Genomic DNA, 13,445 nt, shown 5'->3' with positions numbered 1-13,445 from the left:
CTACACAGGAGTTAAGACTCCTAGTCTGTTCGTCCTATGGCCTGGGGGCTGGCCCTCAGTCAAGCGGGTTAAGCCAAATCTCACTATATCAGAATACTCTATGAACAGCCACAAGCATCTGATTCTTGAGTGTTATCTTTACGAACTGGTGTAGGCACTAAAAGAACAGGCTTGGTCCTCTCTGCGGTTCGAGGGTGAGCTGTGCTGGATTCTGGAGCTGTGGATTCAGATGAGGTCCTTTGTGAGGGAACAGCCAATGTGATGTCAAGAGACACTCGCTCAACAGGAAGCACATCTTAGATAAAAATCGACATGAGCTTGATTTATCGAGGGATAAAGCGAAATTTACCATTACACGTTATACACACAGTACTCCAAAATGGTATGCATCATTTTTGGTTCATCTCCTATTATACTTTGCACAGATGAAAGATGAGAGTTTTGGTTAAGCATGAGATGATGTGCATTGTTGTCCTAGACGAGGCCAGCTCTGTTCGAGTCTGTTGAGAGGGACTCTGGCCTCCTTTGCTAGAGGTACTTTGTCAGGATTTGCACAAAAAAAATCACATGCATTCACATACAGACTGTACACACGTCTTTGAGAACTCCACTGCTTTCAAGTAAGAAGGCCTGGAGGCTGGAGTGGTGGTAGAGGCACTATGCTATTTCCTGTGTTAAACTCAATGAATCAGACGCAGGAGAAAGCCATCCCACAGTCCCAGTGGAGTTGCATCAGTGTCAGCCTGTTTGCTGCTTCAAAACAAATCATTTAAAGTCTCTTAATTACTGGTAATTACACCATTTTTCTGTTGAAATCTGATGTGAATGTGATCTTTTTCATGTCCTCGCCTGCGTGGGTAGCGTTCAGGAGTGGCTGAATTAATTTTAATGAGACCGATCCCCGTGAAAGTCTGAAACCCTTTTAGTGTTTGGAGATGGGGGTTCGAAGTTTCAAAATGGCTGTGGGGGTTAAATTAACATGTGTGAACGGGAACTGACAGCATAGCGTTTGATCCTAAAATCGATTCTAAAGCAGATCCTAAAACCTAAAGCTAAACAAACTTCCAGCACCAAACTTTGTCTGATGGAAGGATATAGACTGGTTTGTTATTCTGCATCACAGGCATTGCCAGTGTGGATCTTAAAGCCCCAATGGATTTAGTCTCCTGCCTAAACCACCTTAATTACGTAATTAACAGAACTTGTCTCCATGACAAAGCCATGCACGGTAGACAACTATAAATGGCACAAAAGGAATTAACAGCAGGAAGTACAAAAACCTCATATATTACTGCATTGATGTTCTGTTTTACAATATTTTTATGCGTGTAGTAACTGTGATTGTCTTTTAAGATGAGACCAGCACAGGATTTGTTCAGGTAATGTCTGTGCAGACAGGGGTTTAGAATCCATGGAATCTTGATGGTAGTGTTGCAGTGATTTGCTTACTAAAATTATTTTTGAGTACTGGGAGAGACTTTGGAGTTCTTTGTTTCTGGAGAGCTCTTACTCTGTTGTCGGATACAGTACCTCCTGAAGTACAGTACTTCTGAAATTTTCTCTTAAAGTCTGTCCTAAACGTATTTGACAAATATTTTGTGTAAAAACTTCAACTGATGTTGTAACTGACGAAACGTTAAATGCATTTAAGAACATCATGCCGTAGGTATTGTTTAATCAATTTTAAAATTATCCAAGTGAATTTAATGTTTCAGATTTGTATTCTGTGATGGGTATGGTCAGTTTTGCTTTCTGTTTTTCCCCCATACAGAGACATTAGATTTACAATAGTGTTGACAATTAATGTTGTTAAGAGTATGAACACTCTCACACAAAGAGAAGGCTGTTTTCTATCAAGGCATTGCATTCATACTGAAAAAAATCAGTCTGCCTTCATTTGTTCATAATAGTGAATTTTCATGGTTAATGTTGTTTTTGTAGGCTGCAATTTTCCCTGTCCCAGTGTGGTGTTGTGTATCTCTTATACAATAAAATTCTGTGTCAACAAGATTATTGCCACTAATTGTAAAAGACTGTTCCAGTTACAGAGCAGATCCAAGTGTCTCATGTTGAAGGCCAGGTGTAGACTGGCTTCCGTTTCTTAATCCCTGTTCTTCTCCTCTTCCTCAGTTTGGTATCCAGTCGCTTCTCACCACACATGGTGCCCCACCCCCCCCACAGCCTGCACCAGACTGGCATCCCACATCCTGCCATCGTCTCCCCTGCCATCAAGCAGGAGCCCAACCAGGGCACCGTCAGCCCCACTGCGCACTCGTGAGTACCCATTACCCACAAGCCACTGCTGCCGACCCCTCTCGCCAAGGGTGAACTTAGACACACACAATTACTCAAAGAACAGTGTGGAAAAATGAATGTGTGCTGTTAAAAATGGTTATAACATTGTAACACAGTGATCTGAGCCATCTTGATTAAAAAAAATAAACCTTATACTGCTTGTACAAAAAAAGAAACAAGGTGATTTTTTTCAAATCAAAGTTTATCCTCGTCATGTAAACGTACAAATTCTAGATTTCTACTTTTAAAATTTCTCCTACCCGAAATTCATAATAGCTTTGTTTTTTGGGGTAGTGAATTCTGGTCGTTGGAAGATGGATTTTATTTCCAAGGACAGCGAATGTAAGACTTTTTTTTTTCCTGCAGACAATATTGTCTTGTTACGGTTGTTAGATAAGTGAAAAATCTTGTTACCATTACAGTGGGCATTATTTGCCTCAAAAAATGTTTTTTTTTTTGTTACTGGTTGCACCCAGATAGATTCCATCATTTTGAGAAAGTTGCAAGTTTTGTAAAAGGGGGTGAAAATGATTATTCTCGGTGTGACGGTGTCCAGTTCGACGTGCTGTAAAAGACTCGGTTTGGCTCTTGTGTCTGACCCGGCTTCCTCCCTGCCTCCCTCAGGAAGTCCCCAGGGCCAGTGAAGAAGGAGGAGGACAAGAAGCCACACATCAAGAAACCGCTCAACGCCTTCATGCTCTACATGAAGGAGATGAGGGCCAAGGTGGTGGCAGAATGTACCCTCAAGGAGAGCGCGGCCATCAACCAGATCCTGGGCAGGAGGGTAAGCCCTGGCACACAGACAGCTGTCCATTTTGAGTTCACCCATATCTGTCCTGATTCCACAACTCTTGGTTATACAGGAGTTAGGCCCCCATCATTTTTTGTGACTTTCCTTAACTAGCTTCCTAGTTCAGGTCTGACCTTTTCATAACCCTTGTATTTGCCAAATGAGAGTTATTTACACTGGTTTTCTAATGGGTGACTACCCCCCTCTCTGGCCTATTCATCCGAGAGTGTGATACTGCCAAGTCATTTCAGATGTGCCAGGCTATTGAAGCTTTTTGAGAATTACAGTTCTTTACAGTGTTGTCTTGCCTCTTTCAAGACCAGTTCCACAGGAAACATTGTGGCACAGAAGGAAAGATTAAGTCCACCTGATTTTACCTCCCCTTTCTTAAAAATAGCAAGATCTGTTTAGTTCTCCCAACAGATCTGAAGTCCCCAGCAAAGTCCTGGACACCCACAGCTCAGCTGATTTACACATCAGTGATTTTCAGAGGCATTTCCAAACAAGAACTGATCCAAAGGGAGCAGGACCTGGCTCCTGGGGAATAGGGGGCAGGGGAGAGGGAGAGAGACCCTGACCAGTGTGTGTTTGTGTTACAGTGGCATTCTCTGTCACGGGAAGAACAGGCCAAGTACTACGAACTGGCAAGGAAAGAGAGACAACTCCACTCACAGTTGTACCCTGGTTGGTCAGCACGAGATAATTATGTGAGTACAGCCTTTTTTTACTACGACGTTTGAGTGGGGAGGTGTGTCAGCATGCATAGGCTGCAAAGGAGCAGGTAAAGCTTTATTCCATGCTGAAAGGAAAGACAAGAGAGACAATGTTTCGACTGTGGAGGCTTCTTCACACACCTGAACATTGTCTGTCTTTTTTCCTTTTAGCATGGAATAAACCTTAACCTATTCCTTTTTTTTCCTCTATGAACCATTCCATGCCACACAGTACGGTATTTCAACATATGCGTTTTCACAAACAAATACCCTTTCTCAACAGAGCTGTCAGATTTTTTTAGCAGCTGCACAGTATGTATTACACTTAATCTGATGACTTTGTGGGCTTCCTTATAAAGAAAGGTGTTTCTGCTTCAGAATTCTTTAGTTGTTGGTGTAAAAGCTTTATTTGTTCTGGGATGTTGTAATTCTGTTTGAGATATGATCATCTGTTGTTTTTGCCCCTGTTGTTCCTGTTAACACGGTCAGATACACTAATGAGAAATGAAAACACCTAGCTCAGTTTTTCTGAGTCATGTATAGAGCTCTAGAATGTACAGTAGCAGTTTCAGTATAAACATTGCTTTAAATAGTCATGGAAGTACTTCCTTGTGTTGTACTAACACAGTCCTACACTTCTAACCTCTGACCCTCGGAACATCTGAGAGAAAACAGTGGCTTTTGAGCCGTAGCAAACATTTCTTTTCAGCTTGTCGTCTGATAGGGTGGTTTCTCTCACCAGGGCAAGCGGAAAAAGAGGAAGAGAGAGTCCAAACAGCAAGAGACAACAGCAGAAGGTAGGCACGCTTTCTCCCCTTCACCTGGTGGTAGCAGAACACTGGGCCTGTAGGGTCTCTTCTCATTGAACCTGGGGATATCCATCCTAGCCTCTTCTCTCAGGCTGTGATTGCCAACCTTTTTTTAGGAAAAAAGATTAAAATTATTGTGAACAGTGAATAGAACATCATTTTACTAGAGATCTATCTTCATGGAAAGTGAAACCATATTGCTTTGTCTTCATCATCATGCCAACCTAAAACTTAGTCACTCAGCAGAATACAGAATTTCCTCCTTTTTGTCAGAAACGGACAAACATTGTCAGAAAAGTTTTAGATGCAAAACTAATGAAATGCAATCCGTAAGGCAACTGACCTTTGGGTTTTCACATAAACAGTTTTAGGAAGTCAGAGTTTATCCTGAGGTCAAAGAAGTGGACAGCTTTTTTGTGCTCTAAGTGCAAAGTTTAAATAGAAGAAAACTGCAGTAAGGTCCCAATTCACTTATTCATTTGACTTTTTTTACCTAAATCTCCTCTTTGCATGTGTAGGATCTGCAGGTGTCAGAACTAACCCTTGCTTCATATCCTGTTTAGTTGAATGAAAGAGCTTCTATCCATTTTTGATAGGGCTCCATCGACTGCCAAAGGCAGATAAACATTTAAAATCTATTTCTTGCTCTCTTTTCTAACATTTACTAACTCTGTCTCTCTTTTCACAAGCAGCATATGAGGTTCAGTGCTAGCTGTGGCAGGTATGTCTGCTCTATTGTAGTAAAACTGCCCAAATGACAGTTGGATGTAACAGCTGCACTTTCCAGCCTTATTTTGCAGTAAATGGTGATTGAAAACAACAGTCAGTGAGAGTACTATACAACAAATCTGGCCAAATATCTTTTGGCTGCAAAGTATATTTCTGTATTTTTGCAATTGCTTGTATGTATGTGAAATTAAAATGGTACTTACAGGTTTCTGAGTGGCTGAACCAGTGAAAGTGTTTTCTGCGGATATAGATTGAGCCTTGTAGTTCAGACCTGAATAAAATACTCCAGAGATCTGTGGTTCTAGCTCGAACTGTTAGAAAGCTGTGGCACACAGTTGGCCAACCATCACTGGGAACGGGCCGGGCCCGGGTGGACCAGGACGTCTGCCCCACTGGGGATAGTTTGGGCCAGGGTGGACCAGGGTGTCCGTGCACTGGGGACAGGACGGGCTGGGCCCGGGTGGACCAGGACGTTTCCCCACTGGGGACGGTCCGGGCCCGGGTGGACCAGGACGTCTCCCCCACTGGGGACAATTTGGGCCAGGTTGGACCAGGACGTCTGCCCCACTGGGGATAGTTTGGGCCAGGGTGGACCAGGGTGTCCGCGCACTGGGGACGGGACGGGCCGGGGCCCGGGTGGACCAGGACGTCTGCCCCACTGGGGACGGTCCAGGCCCGGGTGGACCAGGACATCTGCCCCAGTGGGGACTGAGCAAAAGTAACCCCTGTGGGTTGCAAGTGTCTGTGATCGTCTGTGTAATTGTAGTAGTGTCTCTCCTTCAGACAGTGTTAAGGCTGTTAAGGCACTGCAGATTTTGCAGTGTTCAGGAAGCTGTGAGGCTTGATGGTGTGTTCATCACAGGAAAGTGTATACAGCCCTTGCTGCCCATACTGATTATGAATGGTGATATGAGCTGGTTGTAAGCCACTTTCAAATAGAGTACTCATAAAAAATGGCATCCAGATTACAACTGTCCTCAGAGCTTTAATTCCTTAATGTATTAACAACATTCCTTCACCTGAACATTTGCTCATCTCTTCTCTTTTCTATGGATCTGACTGCAGAAATACAAGATGGATACAGTATTACCCCTACACACACCATTTCTGTCTCAGTTATTTCTCGTAGAACATATCTGTCTTTGAATTCTTTCAACTATTTTTGGGAACTGTTTTTGCTTCCTTTAGCATCTAACACAGGTAAAAGGATGGGAATGTGCTTTGGTTCCTGAGAGTGAATGACTGGTAACATAAACACAGGCATGCCGGGACGGTCAGGGCCGAGGCGTCATGCAGCAGGGGGGTGACCTTGTTCTTCCTCTCCCTTCCAGACAATTTCTCATCGCGAAACAAGAAGCAGTGTGTGCAGTACCTGCCGCCGGAGAAAATGTGCGACAGCCCCGCCTCCTCCCACGGCAGCATGCTGGACTCTCCTGCCACCCCGTCGGCGGCCCTGGCGTCCCCGGCAGCCCCCGCCGCAACTCACTCGGAGCAGGCCCAGCCCCTGTCGCTCACAACGAAACCCGAGGGGCGGCCGCAGCACCACTTCCCTGTCCCCGGCAAGCCCTCGAGCGCCGCCGCCTCCTCCTCCTCCTCCTCCTCCTCCTCCTCTTCCAGCCAGCCCAGTGTTTCTCTGCCCCTCGGCTCCCCGGTCAGTCAGTCGTCACCCCTTCTCTCCAGGCCCATCCCCTTCACCTCCCTGCCCCCTTCCATGCTGAGCCCCACTACCTTCCACCAGGCCGCCCTGCATTCCCATCATGCCTTGCTACAGTCCCAGCCCCTGGCCTTGGTAACCAAATCAACTGACTAAATAAAAAAAAGGCAATTTTTTTATGCTGTATATTGCTTTTTACTTTTTAATAGATTTTAGACCAATTTTTTGAATGACTAAAAGGAACAAAAAGTTATTATTGGTCAATATTTGACCACCGCATTTTTTTGCTTCTCTTTGGCGGGGGGGGGGAAAAATGTATTTTTTTGTAAAGTGTACCGCGGAACTGGTTTCTTTGTTTTTTCAATGCATTTATCCAATGTGCTTGTATAAAAGAAAATGTATAAAAATTCTTTTTAAAAAAACAAAAACAAAAAAAACCCTGTTGTCTTTTTTAGTTTAACCTAATGTTAATGTTAGTTTGGAGTTTTATTTCCAGTACAGACTCTCTCCCCCTTTCCTCCTACTTTTCCTCTTACCCCACCCCAGTGTGTGACCTTCCTTGAGACACATTAAATAAACATTTAAATAATTTCTAAAAGCAAATGTCTCTTTCTGCTTTTGTACAGGCCTATAGGATTACATGCGTGTCTGCATCATAATTTAATGACCTCTAGCAAGCTTAGAAGAGTTGTATTGTAATGGGAGAGCATTACCATAGGTAGAATTCCAGCAGTAGCACAACCTTATTGTTCTAAGGCAGTGATATCTCGGTGTGTTTTGCTGTACTGCCATATCGCCTGAAGCACAATAGAACTCTCTGATGTAGAAGGGGTCTTGAGCTGCAACGGGCACTGGTCACTGCTCTGTTTTTCATTTTATTTAGTAATAGCATGAAAAATTGCAATCTGTAAAAAAAAGTTGCTCTAGCCAAATGGCTTTTTTTAATTTTAGTCTTTTACTAAACTGTCTTATATACTACAGAACGAAGTCCCATTTTAAAGGGCTCTGGAGTGGCTCGCCTACTAAATGTGCTCGTTCTAAGTGCAGGCTAACCCATGCAGATTAGACGCAGCTAGTGCGGAGCTTGGGTTCAGTCTTTAAAGTGCCGTCAGTTGACCAAGCATCACCAGATTGTGAATCGTCTCAAATGCCTGGAGTCACCACCCACCACCCCATTGTCTTGCAGGTTGCCTGAGAGCCACTGATGCAGTCAGTCAGAGCTGCATCTCTTTCGTTTTGATGCTAACTGCTATTGGAGTAGGCTCACAAATCTTTGCTAGCCCATGTCCAAATTTGGAGGATCTTGATACGGTCCTGTAGTGATATGGTTTGTAGTTGGAAGCACTAGTGATTCCTAAGATGATAGGGTAGCTTAAAGGAAGTTTTGATTGCTCTTTAAACATGCTTTAACCTGTAAGATACCAATTAAATGGAGAGGACCTTGGCCTAGACTTAATTACAAGATCAGGTTTCCTCCCTTACATTCATTGTGGTCTTGTTTTCTCTAGCAGGTGCTTATAGCAGAGGCACCGTCTTGCCTTCAGAAACTAAATGCAAGAAAAGCTGTCGTTACTAGTTTTTGCTAATCCTGATCAGTAACGATTAATCCGTCCAGGTCTTCTGTAGCTGTAGGCATTAAATCTCTAAGTGCAGACATGCAAATAGTTGTTCACCATACACTACTGAGGAAGAAACACGAAAGTAATGGGCCAAGAAATTTGTAATGTGCTGGTAAATTGTGTAGTTCAGACTGGTATTGAAAGACAAGCTTGGGAAAAGGAAAGGGCAGGGGGTTTAATCTTCCAATGAACATGGGTTAACAGTTTCTGTGCTATATATCTGCAGTGTTAAAGGTTATTTCAAGTGGAGACTAATGGGAATCCCCCTGATATGTGTGTGCGTCACTTTAAGAGCTGCCACTGGAGGCTTGAGAGGAATTACAAATACAATTTGTCAAATGCGAATTGCAGAGATCGTGGAGATGAAAGGAAAAGTGTATAAGTAGCTGTACACTGACAAAGCTGTGCTCTGCCTTTAAAGTTTCCTTGGAGACAGGAGAATGTCAATATTTTAATGCACAGTACTGCATATGCCTGTATTCTATAAAACATACCTCCGGTCACGTAAGATGTTTAATCTATTTTGTTCAAGGCAAGACTGATCTGGCTCAAAAACAAGATCCCTTGTTTTATTTTTAAAAAAACAGAGGAATGATTCTTTTGCTTGAGGGATAAAATTTAGGATTGTAAATCACTTTCATGCCATAGTCTGTCAAAAGGATATAGGCACTTGTCTCACTAGCCAGGGGCTCGGCTACATTAGTGTTGGTGTTGTTGAATTGCTGCAGGCCTTTGTGCATTTGTGCCTGCCTTGCCTTCTCTAGCACCTAACACAGTGAGAGGGGAATCTATAAATGTCAGACACTGTTCCCCTGGGGGACTTATTGTAGGTGGTCCCTGAAGATTATGTTGGTGGTGCCTGTTGGATAGTGAAAGGGTGGGAAGCTCTTTCTGAACATGCATTTTTTGGAAGGTATTGTTTATCTTATTCTGTAGGTCTTGCATATAGAATATTCTATAGGTAGTGTTTATCTTATGCTATAGGTCTTATAACTACCATGTGAAGGAAATGAAAACATATCTCAATTGTCAGCCATTATTATATCTTTTCAGATCCTGTGTTACATTCACAAAATGTTGTAGCATGATTTTTAGTGATTTGTTTGAGAGTGCAAACATTTAGAGATCTATATCTGCACAACATTATAGAGAGATTTCTGCAGAACGCTGAGCATCATGTTTGCCCTGGCCTACATTTTCTGCCACTGCAGAACACTACGAGAGAGCACTGAGTCCTCAATCAGCACCTACACTTCTTGAGACCCAATTGTCAGAATATGGCCAAACTGTTCAACCTGATTTACTTTGTCTCCTTGAAAATAGGATAACATCACATGAGGAACGTGTGTGCTCAGAATATCCTTCCTACCGCACACTAGAGACTACCTAAAGACAGGGCTAGAGAGAGGTAGGCTGTTGTCCATTGCTGTTCCAGACCCATCCTAGAAACATAAATCCTGAAATTAAACATTGGATCTAGCAGTCTGCAGTGTGTGCTCTTGCATATGGGAATGACAACTGTAAAGTCTGGAAGGAGAAAAACAAGAAATTTTGGCTCACTGGCACTTCTTAGTGTGCGGTTACTTTAGCATTTTTTACTTTCCAGGAAGACAAACAATTGGGGGGGAAATCAAGACCACTTAGGAAAAGCAGAACTGGATCTCATCTGAAACAAACCAAAAAATAATAATTAAGGCTGAAACTTTAATGAAGTGAATTTAAGCAAAAAAAAAAAACCCACCACCACTAGGGCATCGAAATGTGAGACCCCCAAAAAAGACAGACATCTGGTCCATCCTTGAAGGGTAAGTCCCTAAATAAAACAAAAAAAAAAAACAGGTCAAAAATCTTGTACCCCATCCCTCCCCTCTTCCCCCAGTTTTTATTGCGTCTTTATTTGCAGCTTGGCACACCACAGTAGCTTTAATTAACTCGGCAGTAATGGGAGGTAGCCCCTGGGACCTCATTAGGCAATTCAATTAGTGAAAAACACACAAGGTAGGTTAAGGCTTTCAGTGGCTTAGGGACAGCAAAGGCTGCCAGGGACGTACCAATTAGCCTCTTGATGGGGGGCTGGGATAGGGATACCACCCCCCAATTTAGACACACATTCTTTCAGGGACCGGGCGGGAGCCCCCAGGCGATTAAGAAGGGGGGGGGGGAAGGAATGCAAACATAGATTTTTATAATCAGTGGCCAAAAAAAATTGTCAGCCAGGCTACAGGCATCACACAGGAAAGCTCTCTGTTGTACTCAGTAGCCCATAGGGAAGACGTTCTCCTTTTTATTTCTTTAATGAAAAGGTGTTAACAAAGGTGCCACTTTCAGCCTGTCCATCCATCCACAGAGCAGACTCGACTCAAGCAGCAGCAACACAGAATCTATCTGTAATACCTCCATGCTTTCAACTCTACACCCTAATTTGGTCTCGAAAACTAAATCGATTCTTTTCAAGGGTCAGAGAGAATGGTTTGGTCCTCAGTTCTCTTTTAGTCTCACCACTTAGCACATTGAGTCTGACGTTCAGTAAGGGCTGACAATCTTTGGATTCCGGTCACTATTCCTGGAAACATTTGTCTAGAACCACAATACAGTAAATGAACCCTGTAAATGATCCAAAATAAGAAAAGTATTAAGTCAGAGGTGGCAAATAGAGATGTTTTAAGTTTCACCACGTGTGGATCCCATTTTTGGTGAGGCACTGAGAAACACGAAATTAGCTCAAAGGACCAGACTTGAAGGAGCTGTTAACATTGTTTCACTGTTTTATTTCATTTTCCTATGGGCTATGTGAGCTCAAATGTGCTATGGAAGGGAAGCTTAAGTGTTACACAGCATGTTTCTCCAGTTAATACCTCAGCCTGGTGCGACGGTCATTTGCTTCCCTGGGTATACCGCTTCCTTCCAGGGTTCAATGTAAGCATTCTGTTTTATAGAAACCATATTTCATGCTGGCTAGCGTCATCAGGCCCATCAAGACATGTTTGAAAAGAAGAGAGGACACAGGACAGAAAAAAAACAACTTTGATTGTTTTAAAATGTAAAGGACATTCAGATTCCTTGCAATGTTTTTTTTTCTCATATTGTGCTGCCTTTCTTCAGTTTCTGAGAAGAAACTGGTGTAATATCTATAACTGTAACTGTAGATACATGCAGGTATGATCTTTCACAGGCTGCGCCCTGTATAGGAAGATGAGTTACTTGCTAGATTCTCTCTCATTGGTCTCTGGCATAACATGATGTATTTTCCCAATCCATGTGTCAAATCTGTTTACAGGTCTTCCTTTGATGCCAAACAGTTCCTGTCAGCCACGGAGGGATCCTGGCCAATGAAAAGAACAAGTGCCATCCGAAATAATATTTTTTAAACACTTCAGAAATAACGACGTTGTATTTTCACTGTGAATTGTTTCCACATTTTCGTTTTATGGTATATAACAACAACAAAAAAACTCCTCAGTTCACACTTGGCATTGGATCAATATTATCCAACTACTTTATCAGCACGGTATCAGCCGTTTTCATGTTTAAGAATAAAAAAAGGAGGCAATAATAATAACACGCTAAATGAATCCCAATAGGAATACACTAGGCAAAACCCCCAGAAATCCATGTCCTGTAATTAACCATATAGGCGCCGTTTACGAATGCTCAGCTGCTCCGGGATCGGCTGACAGCGTCTTTTCTTTTTCTGGAGAACAGGAGTTCATTATTACCTGCACTTCAGGCATGGAGACGGGCAAGCTAACAGGCGGACACGAAGGACTCGTTTGGCTTTTGCCCTGAGGTGAGATGGAGCGCTGTCAATCTCTCTCGAACACCCCCCTACTCCTCCCCCGCCATAATCATTAAATACAAAGAGAATCTGCCGGTTTGCGCTCCGCTGGCCCACATCGTAAGCCCTCTCTCAGACTAGGCAACGGGTCTCCGGTGCCATCGCTCCCCTCGCCTTTCGCCAGCACTCAATCCATCACCAAAATTAAAGGTAATGAGTTGTCAAAAAGCAGCTCCGCGAACGCGTTCCTTAAGGCAATGCTTCTACTTATTAAAGCAATCTCCGCGGACACAGATAACACAACCGCGTGTAACAGGCTGATGAGAGTTATAATATCACATTCGCAGGCACTTTCCTTACCGAATCCAGATAGATGATGAGGAGCTGGCTCCATCAAGATCTCATTTCCGCTGCGGTCCCCTTTTCAGCCAAATGGATTATTAACTGGCCGGGGTTCTGGGTGTATTTAAACAAAAACTTCTACAAGAAAAAAAAAGTTATATATCAAAGATTAAATTTAACTACTCGTACAGAGTTTACATAATCAACGTTACGAAAGTAACCCAGAGGTTCACGTATAATGCAGGCTATTTTCGAAAGGAAAATTCTATTACAATCGCATATACCAAACTAAGCAATTCGTCATTCGTTGTTTTCAGATGAAACGCGTCGTATACATGTTATTGCTAAATGATTATGCGTACCACACAAGAGAGGATCGTGGTAGTCACTACTTGTTTGTACTTGTTGCAAACCAGCGGAGCATAACCCAGAAAAACACACCACTTGGTGCTGCTAGCAACCAAACTGGCTGGACAGGCCTAATGGCCTATTTCCATTTGTAACTGCTGTGGTTAGAAACAGGTTGGCACAGTGATTAGCTGAGGCCCTGGGTTCAAGTCCAGAACTGAAGTATTATCTGCACAGAGTTTGCGTTTTCTGCCTGTGTTCACATGGGTTTCCTCCTGTACTCCAAAGATATACCAGTAGGTGAATTGACTGCTGGGAAAAATTGACCCTGGTGCGAGTGTGTGCATGTTTGTGTATGTGTGTGTCCTGAG

At 43.1% G+C, this 13,445-nt stretch overlaps 1 protein-coding gene across 2 annotated transcripts in view; it reads left to right on the top strand.

Annotated features, from left to right (window-relative positions):
• Positions 1-7,588, top strand: part of tcf7l1a (transcription factor 7 like 1a) — a 63,489-nt gene extending 55,901 nt beyond the window's left edge. For both annotated transcript variants that reach the window (XM_088908652.1, XM_088908653.1), the window contains 5 exons: positions 2,131-2,274; positions 2,920-3,079; positions 3,685-3,792; positions 4,541-4,595; positions 6,668-7,588. In XM_088908652.1, coding sequence (XP_088764778.1) covers positions 2,131-2,274; positions 2,920-3,079; positions 3,685-3,792; positions 4,541-4,595; positions 6,668-7,146 — 946 coding nt within the window. In that variant the 3' untranslated portion in view covers positions 7,147-7,588. The remainder of the gene's footprint in view (positions 1-2,130; positions 2,275-2,919; positions 3,080-3,684; positions 3,793-4,540; positions 4,596-6,667) is intronic.
• The last annotated feature ends 5,857 nt before the right edge of the window (positions 7,589-13,445 follow it).

The sequence above is a fragment of the Atractosteus spatula genome, chromosome 2, assembly GCF_055471065.1.
Source record: "Atractosteus spatula isolate fAtrSpa1 chromosome 2, fAtrSpa1.hap1, whole genome shotgun sequence".
Taxonomy (NCBI): Eukaryota; Metazoa; Chordata; class Actinopteri; order Semionotiformes; family Lepisosteidae; genus Atractosteus; species Atractosteus spatula.
This window is presented reverse-complemented; position numbering and strand designations above follow the sequence as displayed.